Genomic DNA, 14,424 nt, shown 5'->3' with positions numbered 1-14,424 from the left:
GAAATGCTGTTGTCATACTGACTGTCTCCATCATTAGGAGGCAGAGTACCACTATGTTTTAGCAGTTCTTCCAAGCAGATGCACCTCACTAAGGGGAAGACATCGGCAAATGATTCCCAATAACTGAATCCCTATATTCTGCACTACGTGCTAGCCTCACTTCACTGTTGATGAATAACCCATAAATCTGCACAGAGTGTCGGTACTAATGCTGTAGTGCACATCCGCTAATATTTTATACAGTAATGAATAGTAGACCACATGCCCACTGTGTCAGGACAGCATGATTGGATTAACAATCGTTTTGTTCCGAAACAGTCTTGTTGGCCATAACTGAGCGCTTGTTTATTGGCAGAAATCAGCCCGTCAAAATGGGTCTTAACGTGTGGCATCTTGGGACATCTGTCCCACCTAGAGTATTTATGACATATGGATGGAATTGGTCACAAATGTCTGATAGATTAGGGTCCCTGCTGGGAGAATGGGGCTCGGCGCACACTGCAAGAAATAAGGAGGAGGTGGTGCATGCAAGTCACTCTTCAATAATTTCTATGGAAGCTCCGACATTTTCAGAGTGTGCTCCAAAATGGAAACATCCCTCTATGAGATTGCTCACTGTTCGAAAAGTTCCTAAATATATGACAACCCCAGGGTATCCATGTAGTGCGACCTCCAGAGATCAGCTATATTCGGTGGGCAAAGCTGCCAGCTGGCATCAATTCCACTGCCGAGCCACCACATGGAAAACAAAGCATTGCACAGTGCCCATCGAAAATCTGTGTCATGCATGTACATGATGCGTTCCCCACTACTGTGGAGAGGATCCCGATCAGGGAATAACCACCCATCAGCTTAGGATTCCCCAACCTGACAGCTCCTACAGGGTTGTGCTGATTTTAAAGAGAACCTGTCACCAGATTTTTCCCTTATAAGCTGTGGCCACCACCAGTGAGCTCTTATATATACACAGTGTCCTAGAATGCTGTATAAGAGCCCAGGTCGCTCTGTAGAATGTAAAAAAACCCTTTGTTAAACTCACCTAGGGGGATGTCCGGTCCGATGGGCATCACTGCTTTCGGATCTGGCGCCTCCTCCATGCTGGTCGTCCTCTTTCTTAACTACATGTGGATGACGTGTCCTACGTCATCCACATAGAGGCCTTAATGGCACTTTGATCTACCCTGCTGAGGGCAGGTCAAAATATTGTAGTGCGCATGCGGTCTTTGACCTTTCCTCGCGCTTTCGCATTACTGTACTTTATTGTAGCCTCAGCAGAGCAAATCAAAGTGCGCCTGCGCAAGAGTGCAATGGAGGGCCTCTGCATGGATGACATAGGACGAATCATCAACATGGATCTGAGAAGGAGGATGGCGATGGATGGAAGAGAGGAGGCGCCGGACACGAGAGCAGCGATGCCCACTGGACAAGACCACCCCGCAGGCGAGTATAATAAAAGGTCTTTTTCAAGTTATACAGCGGGGTCTATGCTCTTATATTAAGTATTCTAGAAAGAGGTATATAAGGGTTCATTGGTGGTAGCCGCAGCTCATGAGGGAAAATCCTGGTGACAGGTTCGCTTTCAGGAATTCGCTTTCCAAAAAAACGTAAGACCTAGAACACATTGTAAATGAAGAGGTGCATTGAATGTTTCATTTTGCAGAGAAGAAAATATGGCATTTGCTGTGAATGGACGCAATCATTCAGGGTCTACAAGGAGGACACAGAACCTAACAGGAGACAGAGTAACGGATGGCTTGTTTTTGCCGGCAGCGGAGGAGACACAGCAACATAGGAGTGAAGCAGCCAGAAGCTGGAACTGAAAGGTTGTTTTGAGCGTGGGTGATGGGAAGGTAGTGAAGGTTTTGCTCAAAATAAATCATAAGAAAGAAGAAAACAATAAAACAGTAAAGGACCAAAATTGCACTGCTCCAACCCCATTCCAGCTCAAAGGTTGTGGGAGGGAAAATGGGGGGTTATAAGCCTGCGGGGCTCGGTAACATACCATCCTTACACCTGCACACATTTACCGCAGCTTTAGACTCCATTGTAGAATAATAAGGTATCAGATATAACATTGCTTTCTACACGACTATAAATATAATCTAGAAGATACAGGACTGGAGGATACACAAACATATAGAGTATAAAAGGTATCTCTACTACAAGGAACATGATCTCTCGAGTGGATGGTGTCCATTAAATGTCCAATTCCTGCACCACGGACGTGAAAGCCATTGTATTGTGTCCCATCCCGACCGCTCCTAATATTCTCATCTACGCTGCATTAAAGACCCCAATATACATTAGATTATCGGATGATGCTATGATTTCGGCTGGACTGGACAACGATCTAACGTGTATGAGGACCTCCTGACCCTATTCTCAACAGATTTTTCTGGGGGTGATAAAAGTTTAGGCATGTTGAATTCAAACACCTGATCTTTTTGTTCCTGATCGAGATAATCTTCCCCTGCCAAGGGGTGTCTACTCCTCTCCACTCAATGAAAACACATGCATGCTCAGCCAAACATAGTGTGCACACATATGGGGGAGTTAGCTGTCAATCAAGCGTGTTTCTAGCAGACCACTATCTAAGGTGTAAAGGCTCTTCAGCACATAAAATGTGGTAGCCAACAGGCTTGATGCCAGTGATAACAGTGAGGCGCCCTTAAAGGCGGTACTCAGGGGAGATAAAAAAATTCTACTGTCCCTACCCTCAAACTATAAAGATGAGATGCAACGGCAGCGTTATTATACTTGTAATAAGTAATTCAGTGTGACATTTCAGTTGCTCTTTCTGCTCCCCCTCCCTTCTGGGACGTTACATCCCCCGGGGAGTGGCCTGCTCCCTACTGATAATAGATGCAGACTAGGGGGCATAGCGGGGGAGCCCCCTGTTCTCACACTGCAAGGAGACAGATTTTATCAGCGGGCTTTATAGGGGGGCTGGCTGTTACTAACTGATGTGTTGCCCCAGAGTGGAGGGGGAGCACCAAGGAGCAGCTGATGTGTAAGGCTAGTTTCACACTTGCGTTGGGTGAAATCCGCTGGATCCGTTGCTGCGTCGTTTTGACACATCCGTTATTTTTGTGGTGTCACCAGATGCAACGGATCCGTTATTTCACAGTAATCCGTTAGCCAATTCCTGTGAAATAACGGACCTTTGCATCAGTTTGGCGTCCGTCTAACGAAATCCGTCGGCTCTGTTTTTTTCTTTTTTCATTTTTTTTTATTCTGGGCATGCTCAGTAGAAATTAGAGGAATCCAGCAGCGGATTCCGTTGTTAAGCACTTAGCAACGGAATCCACTATCATAGGGAAACATTGAAAATTTTAACGGAAGCAACGGAATCCACTGGTCGGCGTCATTTTGACGCAAGCATTTAACGTTACATTCAGCGTTGCTTCTGCTCGGTGGAAGCAACGGAGCGTCGGCCAACAGAAGCAACGCAGACACTTTTGGCACAATCTGTCATCAATGCAAGTCTTTGGGAAGCAGCTAATCAGTTAACGGATTCCGTTGTTTCCCAAGACCAAAAAAAAACTCAACGCAAGTGTGAAAGTACCCTTACACTGAATACAGGTACTGAAATGATATGAACACTGCACCTATGTATCTCACCTCTATTGTTTATGGGGGCAGGGACAGTAGAATTTATTTTTATCTCCCCAGAGTACCCCTTTAAAAGGCCTGAATAACAGTACTGACTGTAGTATATTGACATGAAGGTGGTATTCTTATTCTAGTATATCAGCTTATATACTACAAGAAGTAACATGGAAAGATGACTTGAAGAAGATAAATGAAACTTGCTTATAAGCTTAAACTTCAAGCTTGTGAATGGTGAAACTACCAAAAGACAAGACCTCTTTGGAGACAATGGATCCAACAATCTTGGAATCAGGCAAGAATAAAGTGGGAACGCTACCATCATCGGACTAATATTGGACTAACTCTGTATAATGTTGAAGATGTCCATAGAACAAGTAGCCAGGTATGGATTTGTGAGGCCCCTGCCTATCACCCCCTGCGGTGTCATAGATGAGCCATAAACCTTAAAGAGGTTGTCCACTACTTTTACATTGATTGCCTGCCCTTAGGATAGGTCATCAATGTCTGATCGGCCGGGGTCCAACACCCCATACCTCTGCTGATCAGCAGTTCTCGTTCCCAGCTGGAAATGCTCAGTTCCAGAGCTGCTCCATCTTCTGATAGTGGCTGCAGCCAGGTACTGCACATCCGCCGCCCATTTTGATCAATAGGAGGCAGATGTGCAGTACCCAGCCGCGGCCACTATCAGAAGACGAAGCAGCGCCGGAGCATTTCCGGCTACCTGCTGCCGCCGGTACTGAGAACAGCTTATCGGTGGGGGTGTGGGGTGTCCGACCCTGGTCGATCAGATATTGATGATCTATCCTAAGGCTAGGCTATTAATGTAAAAGTAGTGGACAACCCCTTTAACAGGGCGACCTGCACTAAACATATGAATGGAGCAAGCAATTATGGGAATGTAACGTGGTGTGTGAGGGATATCCGTATACTTCTAATAAATGTATAGGGTCAGGGATCACCCCCAACCTCACCCCTGAAGAGAGCTGGAGCTGGAATGTGTAGGAGGTCAGGCACAGGCCATGTCTGGGGACACTGCTTAGCTATTATGCGCACGTGTTTTACTTGCCTGTTTGCGTTACACTCCCATTAATGACCTGTAATTTAACACAGTTGAGATGAGACTAATATGAGAGAGAAAGGCAGTGGTTATTTTTTTTTTCTTGGTGAGGAAGGAGACGGCATCCCCACACTGGAAGCTCTGCCGACGCCATATAGTGACACAAGACAAGATGGTGGGAGGTTCACAAAGGACACTGACATCTACATGGTGACCCTTATTATTTATACCAGCTCTACCAGTCCTTACAAGACGAGCTGTAGATAGGATTCCTTTCACCTGGGGGTATGGTTCAGTTTGCTGTCCCCAGCACAATATCTGATATCAGTAACTTTTTGTGCCTTCTATGGCACTTGGCACCATTGGAGAACATACTCTGGCTGTCACCCTATCTACATTGAAAACGGCACCAAATAAAATCGTATACTTACAGAGGGGGTTAACTATTATCTCACCAACATTTCGGCCAGAAATAATCAGCTGACCTAAAAACTGAAGGCGTCGCGTCATCAAACAGAGGAGGATTAGGTGTTGTCAGCTGTTGCTGGATTTAGACATCTGAGAGGCCAAACTGGTTACCTAACTGGTGCTAGCTTCCTTTCCATCAAGGCAGTAAATAGTAAAGCTCCATCCCTTTAAATAGTTGGAAATAGCATTGAAAGCCACATCGGACAATACTATTTTACCCATCTCCTCTTCCTGGCACAGAAATGTCATGCATACGCCATTCATAAGAGCATGGTGTACAGGCAGAACGGCCTTTCTGCAGCCTGACCTGTACCACCGCCCTTATGTACGGTGCATGCGCACAATATTGATGTCTGCAGTGCAGGCTGCGGTGAAGCCTGAGTGGCGGTGCTGGCTTCTTCTCAGGGCAGAGTGACCCCCAACAACAAGAGGAAAAATAACCAAGTTTCCGCTGTATCCTTTCATCTTTCTATATAAGTGAAGTCAGAATAAGTGCAGTGAGGTTCTCAGCGGGAGAAGCCACACACCTGTGCATCGATGATTTTCTGCTTTGCATCGATGACCGCCTGCATCTCTGCATGATCTTTTTTCAGTTCCTCCTCCACGGCGATCAGCCTGGAAAGAAAGAACATGAGTGACGTGAGTCATTGCCTAAATACAGCGATAAGGACAAGTGAGAGCCTCTTCTCCGAACCTCACCTGCTGATGACACTCTTCATTTGGCTGTCCTTCTCCTCCTGCTGCCGCCGCAGTCGCTCCTCGCTGTCCTCTAGCCTAGATTTGTATTCCATTAGTAGCTTCTGCATCTGCTGCTCCTGCACCAGGAGTCGCCTCTCATATTCTTCCAGGCGGCGGCTCGAAACCTTCAATTTTTCCTTTAGTTTGGCAATCTCTTGCTCATACTGGAATACAATGCAGAGCAAGTTATTGGAAATGCAATAATCCATTCAGAGTGTAATATGCATATACTTATTTATCATCCATTTTAAAAATAACTTTATAATATGCCGGTCGCTCACTCCTGAATGGGGAAGTGGTTTAGTTTTGCAACCACAAATGACGTACTGACCACATGTGCCATCGTTCAAGTTGCTTTGTATTAAAGGGAACACACCAGCAGGGTTTTCATATATAAAGTAAAGCCGTGCTATACTGGCTCTAGGATGCTGAATGTAAACAGAGCTTCTGTTCTGAGATTAGAGGTTTTATTTCAGAAATATGTGCAAGTAGAGTTCCAGCAATGCACTGCTATATGATTGACAGGTGCAACAGGAAGGGAATATGTGGGTCGGGTCTTGCTATCCATTACCACCTGTCTGGCCTTCCACATCCTGTTGCACCTGTCAATCAAATAGCAGTACATTGATAGAACTTTATTTGCACATATTTCTAAAAGAAAACATTTAATCTCAGAACAGAAGCTCTGGTTACATTCAGCATCCTAGAGCCAGCATAGCACCGGCTTTACTTTATATGTGAAAATCCTGCTGGTTAGTTCCCTTTAACTGACAAATGAATAGATAATAGCTTATAGAATAGATTACTCATGGACGAAATAGAGAATAACTTTACGCTATTGTTGCAGAAAGGCTCATACTCCTAGACAATGGACAGGTAGGTAAACCTCCCTCCAGCCATTTATCGGTACCACTCACCTTCTCTGCAGGTTTTGCTTCTTCCTTATTTTGGTCCCCAGTTTCCTCCTCCTCGTCTTCATACTGGCCATTATTCAGCACCCATGCAGCGGTTCTCTCTACCGGGGACATGGTTGCAGACTCCACAGGTGACTGTACCTAAAGAACAAAAGTTGACAGGTATAAGCAAAGAGTATTTTCATTATATACCTATGCCATGAATAAATATGTAGACATAAAAGCACTATTTTAGTGCATCAGCCATTCTTGTACTTCACAGTGATGGCATCTGAGAGTACATTTAGTAACAAATTGATTATCCACATGTTCAGGTTTCCACATTGTTGATGGAAAGGACTGTACAGTTAATAGCCACTAGGCGGCAGCATTGTGCCAGCAGACGGCAGCCACTGCACCTTGGACACAAGTCATCAGCGCTGCCAGGGCTCTGCAGCAATCAGACTATTTTTACATGACTTATACAATATTCGATATTTCCATAAACTGATAAAGCTGCTGGTATATTACAGGTCTACTATTTATCTTCTCCCAGAGATGCTTCACCCGCCCATCTTCCTGAGAAGCAATGTACAGCAGCTTGACTAACAACGACATAGCTGCAAGTCAGTGTCAAACAAAAAGCTATAATAACGATATATGAAGCACGGGCATTTTGTGCAGCAGCAGTGCCCTTAAAGAGGTTGTCCGACACACAAAAACATTTACTTTAAGGCTTTGATGTTTTTAAAATAAAAAAAAAAAATGGAGGCCAATGACCCTAGGGACCCAGCGTAATCTGTCATGGAGGTCTGGTCTGTGTCAGCTACTGAAGTACCGCTAGCTCCATTCAGAAGTCACAAGATCACCGACTCCAGTGATTGCCTGCAGTGGTCAGGAAAGAGCGCATTATTGGATGTTTCTCTAAATCGCATGCTTCAGCAGTCCTGTGACTATCGAGAGGTGCAGGCATTGCTTTAAGAGCTGGCGCAGACGGCACTGGATCCAAGGGGTTCAGGTAGGTGAATAGGACTCCTTTTTATTTATAAAAACAAACAAAAAAACACCGTCTGGATACTGAGAATGTCTCTTGCTTTGTATAAACCCTCCAATCCAGTCCTGCATTACACCACTCATCGCGGATGGAAACTAAACATTAACTTCCAGGCGTACCACTGACTAATGCCAGGTTCCCACGATCAGGATTGGAAGCAGCGGATTCCCGCTGTGCACAAAATGCTGAGTTGTACAGTACAAGCACATTGGATGGGATTTATAGAAATCTCATGCCCGCTATGCTTCTTTTGTAAACTCATCTGGTGCGCAAGCTTTTTGAGCATGTCAATTCATGCTTGCGGAGACGCAAGTTTTCTCAGCAGGGAGAACACAGCTAAAATCCGCAGCCCTCAAATCCCGGATCGTGGGCACAAACGCTGCGCTCTCTTGTGGAGAACACTTGCGTCTTCACAGGAGAAGACACGCTGCGTCCAGAAAGCAGCGTGTGTGGATCGTGGAAACGTACTCATCACCTTACTCATCAATGGGGGTCCTTTATGATCAGCTTTTTGTCAATGAACCCTTAAAACAGGTAGTGATTGTCCACAGTGGAAACAATAGAAAGCTGAAGAGATCGGAGAGATGAGTGTGGGCCTGTGCTAGATGCGCTCAGTCTTACCTGCTGCGTCTGCTGGCGATGAACGGCTCGAAGTTTAGGTACAGGGCTCTCACGTGAAGATGTTGACTGTTGTCTAGACCGGTTTCCATTCTGCACAGGTTCAGCAAGTAATGTAGCAGAGATGCCAGACATGCTGCCCGTGCTACGTAAGGAGGCACTGTGCGGCAAAGACTGCGGTGCCTTGGCTCGTGCTCCAAGAGCCGCTTGGTCGGTCTTTCGGATCTGGGCTTGGCCTGTGCTATTCTGTCTCGGCAGTGCTATAGGAATGGGTCTTTCAGGCATGGTGTGCCGCCTGCTGAAGTCCTCACTTTGTGTGCTCCTTTTGGTGAAGTCTTCCATACTACTATTGCTTGGTCCGCTGAGGATGAATTCCTCACTGTTACTCTGGCTTCGAGAACTGGCAGTGCTTAGGTTTTCAAGACTAGAGTCAACAGATGCTTTGGGCATGGTTGGTGGAGGGTTGTTGAGGTGGTACACAGGGTTTTGGAAGGACAAGGGTTGCAAGCTGGTCTGCTGACTCAATGCTGGGTGCAGGGGTCTCCGAACTTGTGGAGCACTTTGTGGCGTGTTCTGGTTATCCCGTAATTGCTTGATGGTGGCTATATGTGCAATAGACAACTGGCTGCCAGTTAAACGCAATGGTGGCTCTTGAACAACAGAGGAACGTTCGCTGGTATTGACGGTGGAGTCCTGCAGGTCCATCAGGGACACACTGCGCCCATTGGGGAGCACACTGTCCCTCTCATCCTTGTCAGAATAGGACATACTTTGCGTTGATGCTTGCTGGACAAGAAGCAATGTTTTTCCCCTGAAGTAGTTATCTGCGTTTTCAATGGTTGGAGACTTCAGCTTCAGAAGGTCACTGTACAAAAATAACCTCTAATTAGACATCAGAAACCGCGGTAAATTACCAGGTAAGAACTCACATAATGACATTTCTGGGATCGCTGCCCTCCTCGGCTAATGTAACCAGACTGAATGCTTAGCCCTGATTATGAAGACTCAATGTCATTAATTCCTAAAAGTATGAAAGAAGTAGATCCCAGCACAGGAACGTCACATCAATGTTATGCTCCGATGTAACGGACGTATCTTAGGAACATCCTGATGAAGGCGCGTGCCATACGGATTGCCCTTAAATTTTCCTAACATTTCAGCCAGTTGGTGTACACAGGGTCCAACGGTAAAAGCAGATGCTATATTGCAGGATAATGAAGAGGCGGGCATGGTTTAGGAAAATGGGAAATTCCATTTGGAGGTAATTTCTAAAAATTGTAAAAAGAGTAATCCCATCTCAGACAATCCCTTTAAAGGGAACCTGTCATATCGTTTTCTATATCAAACTACCCCGAATGAGCTTTAAATTATGCAATGTGCATCACTAACATGATTAAAAAAAAATAAAAAAAATGATCCCATGTATTTATCTTAAAAAACTTTATATGCTTACATGAATGCACTGCATACCTTAGGTTTCAATCATAGGGGGTGAAGCTTTTGAAGAGTTCAGAAACGGTCATTCACGTTCAGGCACACTTCTTTTTATTAACTTCGTCACGCCTCTCCACATTATAATTGATGACACTCAGGTCCTTCACCATCGCTGCTCTGCTAAGCTCCACCCATTACAGTCACATGATCGTATCACCACAGGTCCTGCATCACCACTTCTCTTCTGCTGATTACCACAGGTCCTATACCATTACTTAGTCAGGCCTGTCCCCTCCCCACATTATAATTGATGACACTCAGGTCCTTCACCATCTCTGCTCTGCTAAGCTCCGCCCATTACAGTCACATGATCGTATCACCACAGGTCCTGCATCACCACTTCTCTTCTTCTGATTACCACAGGTCCTATACCATTACTTAGTCAGGCCTGTCCCCTCCCCACATTATAATTGATGACACTCAGGTCCTTCACCATCTCTGCTCTGCTAAGCTCCGCCCATTACAGTCACATGATCGTATCACCACAGGTCCTGCATCACCACTTCTCTTCTTCTGATCTCCAGAGCTCAGCATTGAAGAAGTAAGAAGTAGTGGTGCAGGAGCTGTGGTGATGTCACTTCCATGTGACTGTAATGGATGGAGCTCCTCAGACAAGTGATGGTGAAGGACCTGTGATGTCATCAGATACAATGCAGGAGACGTGACTACGTTCAAAATAAGAATCATGCCTGAACTTGAGTGACAGTGACTGATCCCCGCAAAAAGCAGCTCCTATAACTGAAACCTAAAAGGTGAGTTCTGAATTCATCGAAGGAAAAAAAATATATTTTTTTTTTAAGATAAGTGCATGGATTTTTTTCTTTTTTTTAAAATCATGTTAGTGATGCACATTGCAACATTAAAACCATATTGGGGGCAGTTTAATATCAACAGGACAGGATCCCTTTAGTACGAGAGTCACCACTTAATATTTGTCAGCTGCCATTTTACCCACAGACGCCACTAGAGGAGGACTGAGAAATACATGCAGCCATTAATCTGTCTGCCAGAGCGAGAGCCCTTGGATGGCCATTCACGATGAATGCTTATCGGACAAACACACCATTTTCAACCAAGCATCTAATGTATGACACTTGACAGCAATAAGGATCAGGCACTTAGATTTCAACTAACTGATCCTCTGATTCTTGAGAAGTATGGCGGCAGCCTTCTAACATATGCATGCTCAGTTAAGTTCAGCGTGCATGTGTATGGGGATTGGGTCAGGAGAGATCCATCCAGGCCTTGCAGATTTGTCAATTCTTTCAACTTTTGTTATGCTCTTTTTTACCCAAATGAATGAGGAAAAGAAATGAATTGAAAAAAAAAAACCCTCAGCAAAAAAAGAGTACGGATCTTAGGCAATGTTTTTCCTCTACATATACTGAACGTGTGCATGCACCCTTAGTATTGAGCCCTCTCTGACATACATGTAGAATTGGGTTGTCCTCATGGGACAATGCTTATAAGCACACTATCCAAATATTAGTACTTTTTTTTTTTTTTTAACTCGCTGACTATTCAGCACTAACATGAAATACTGTATTTTTCGGTTTATAAGACGCACTTTTCCTCGCAAAAATTTGGGAGGAAAATGAGGGGTGCGTCTTATAACCCTAATGTAGCTTATTGTGGGGTTGTGGAAAATGGTGACAGGAGGCAGGGGCGAAGCTGCGGCCACTGTACTGCTGTGGCTGTGTGGCGCTGCTCTGTGCTGGGGGTGGTGAGGCAGAGGCTATCCTGAAGACGTCGGTGGTGTGGGCTTCAAATAATGGCACCCAGAGTCAACGCGTGTGCAAATGGAGCTCTCGGCTCAAGATCTCATCTGCACATGCGCTGCCTCTGGCCCACTGATGTCCCAGCAGTGGACTTAAAGGGAACCGGTCACCAGTTTTTCGGCATATAAGCTGCAGCAACCACCATTGAGCTCTTATATACAGCATACTAACATGCTGTATATAAGAGCCCAGGCCGCAGTGTAGAACATAAAAACACTTTATAATACTCACCTAACAGTCGCGCTGCAGTGGAGTTGGGCCATATGGGCGTCTCCGTTGTCCGGTGCCAGCGCCTCTCGTTTCGGCCATCTTCTTCCTCCTTCTGAAGCCTGTGTTTGAAGCCTGCACTGCTGACAGTTCCTCGATGTTTTTTCTGCCTAACAGCGCCACAGAGCATCTGGGTCACCTGCCGCAACGCCCGCAGAATCGACCCTGGTCCACAACGCCCCTGCCTCCTGTGACCCCCGCTGATACCCTCCCACGTAAGGCAGACACCATTTTTTTTTTCTCTACATTTGGGATGCGTCTTATAATCCGATGTATCTTATAAAACGAAAAATATGGTAATTTACATTACACCTGAACAAACCGAATAAACCAAGAAAAGAACAATCCATGTATAGTACACATTTAATATAGGTTATTTACCTATCTGTAGGGTCCTCAAATATCTTCTGGAGTCCTGAAGACAGGCTGCCACTTACGTTCGGAGAGGAGCTGTGCTCACTGAATCGTCGAAGCTGCTGCTGGATGGGAGTGGGGTTGGTCAGTGATTTGGTGATGTCCGTTAGGATGCGTGGCAGCGGTCCCAGTTTTTCCACGGTGGCCTGTAGGAAGGAATTTTCACCCTGATTGGACAACATGCGTGGCAACGTCCGCCATTGTGACGGGGAAGGCCAGGAGGGGTTCGGAGGGCAGGTGTTTTTGTTTGTTCATATGAGTATGTGAGCGCATGGCATGAGCGCAGAGCCAAATTATCAACCACGATGTGACGGATGGAGGAGACGGGGTGTAGCCAGGCATCGGGGGAGGAAAGGGCAAGGGAGAAAAGGAAATAGAGAAGAAATTAGGACTGCTCAAATCCAGAAGGAAAATAATTAATTCATGCTTAACATAGCTAAAACTACGGCCATTCCAACTCAAAACAGACATGCAAAGCCAACGTACTACAAAAATGCCAGGAGAGACGAGGGGAAAGTGGCACGGGTCCACACGTTACACAGGCCTCTGGGTTAGAGAGTGTGGGCATGCGTCCAATCTAGTGACAGGAGGAAGGACAGAGGGGTGCACGGTGTTATGAGGAGGAGGACTTCTCTAAGGAACCAGCCAAGTGGGGTAGTTAGTCTGTTACCGATGGATGATGTCAAGAGGCCATGGAGATACATTATATGTAAGATCGGCTAATCATGGAGGGGACAGGGGCACAACTGGTGAAATATGAGGGGACATCAGACACCACAACACAGCTAGCGACAAAACCGCAAGTCAGAAAACAGAATACATAGTAATCCATTGGATGAAATAAGCAGAAATCATTGCGGTCACTTAACATGCCACCTTACAAGTATGTGCTAAGACAGAGCTTAGTGTTACACAAGATGGCACCAGGTCAGTGAATATATATTTAAGGTCTATATAAGATGCATCTTTGCAGCAGATTCACTTATTTCCATAGACTCCAAAAATTGCTTCTTCTATCCATCCCATAGAAACACCTGTGCCAAAAATCTGCCATTTGGTTTTACTGACAGCACCACTGTAAAAGCCCTGTACACATTGGATAAAGCCGGCCAAACCTACCGGCCATCCAATATACGCGAGGACCTCCGGACTGCCACAACCGGTTAGGACAAAGATCAGGCGGGTGGAATTCAATCTTCTGATCCTGGCCGTAAGGTATAAGGATTCTAGCTGTGGCCCTCTCTTGGGGAACACAAAAGCAATCTTATCTATAGTGTCAGCCAAAAAAAACGTAGGGCCAACTTGGGGTTTGTTTCATGGATACCCATTAAACATGGCAGCTGAATGTAGCCGGTCTGGTTCCCGAATGATAGCTCTGACAATCATCCGGTTTTGGGTTGAGCAGTGGCCAATTACATATCCCCCACCAACGGACGCAGCAATGGAAACCTAGTATTACAGGCAACGGTAATACATGGACAACACAAGTCCGTCAGTGAGGAGCGCTGCTTGTTAATGGCTCTCCACTCCAGGTAAAGAGGGGAATATGGACAGAAGAAGTCCGTATGGGACATCTTCATGGTACGTCCAGGCGGCTCAAATACACAACTTTTTTTCGGCCAAGGTAAAGAAAATCTACAACAAAAATTGACTTGTGTGAAAATATCACAAACCGGCACTAGAAAAAATCATATTAAAAAAAATAATTTAAATGTATTAAATAACCTTTTTTTTTTTTTTTACTAATAATTTGTTTATCTAATACATTTATATTCTCTTTATGAACAAAGGCTTCTTGAGTATGTGATGTTTCTATGCTGTATTTTATTTAATTTATTTTTTAACTCTTGGATTACTGGAGAATATCGGAGCACTCGTCATCGCCACCATAGCCGTAGTGTAGTGTTTTCAAGTTTGCTTTTTTTTTTACAAAAAAAAAGAAATTAGTGTTGCGGAGATCCTTTTTTGCAATGAAAAATGTAAAAGTTGCATCCAAAGGGCTGCAGCAAAGGTTTGGCTAGCTTGATAAAG

General features: G+C 45.1%; 1 protein-coding gene across 8 annotated transcripts in view; it reads right to left on the bottom strand.

Annotated features, from left to right (window-relative positions):
- RASAL2 (RAS protein activator like 2) overlaps positions 1–14,424 on the bottom strand; it is a 272,881-nt gene that overhangs the window by 2,033 nt on the left and 256,424 nt on the right. For 6 of the 8 annotated variants that reach the window (XM_075320621.1, XM_075320626.1, XM_075320624.1 and 3 more), the window contains 5 exons: positions 12,361–12,560; positions 8,444–9,305; positions 6,793–6,930; positions 5,837–6,039; positions 5,665–5,752 (listed from right to left, as the gene is read on the bottom strand). In XM_075320621.1, the coding sequence (XP_075176736.1) occupies positions 5,665–5,752; positions 5,837–6,039; positions 6,793–6,930; positions 8,444–9,305; positions 12,361–12,560 (1,491 nt within the window). Of the gene's footprint in view, positions 1–4,678; positions 4,707–5,664; positions 5,753–5,836; positions 6,040–6,792; positions 6,931–8,443; positions 9,306–12,360; positions 12,561–14,424 lie in introns of all 8 variants that reach the window. The other 2 variants (XM_075320625.1, XM_075320623.1) reach the window with 2 other exon arrangements.

The sequence above is a fragment of the Anomaloglossus baeobatrachus genome, chromosome 8 (genome assembly GCF_048569485.1).
Source record: "Anomaloglossus baeobatrachus isolate aAnoBae1 chromosome 8, aAnoBae1.hap1, whole genome shotgun sequence".
NCBI classification, from domain to species: Eukaryota; Metazoa; Chordata; class Amphibia; order Anura; family Aromobatidae; genus Anomaloglossus; species Anomaloglossus baeobatrachus.
Note: the sequence above shows the minus strand (reverse complement) of the source record. Positions and strands in the feature narration are given on the sequence as shown.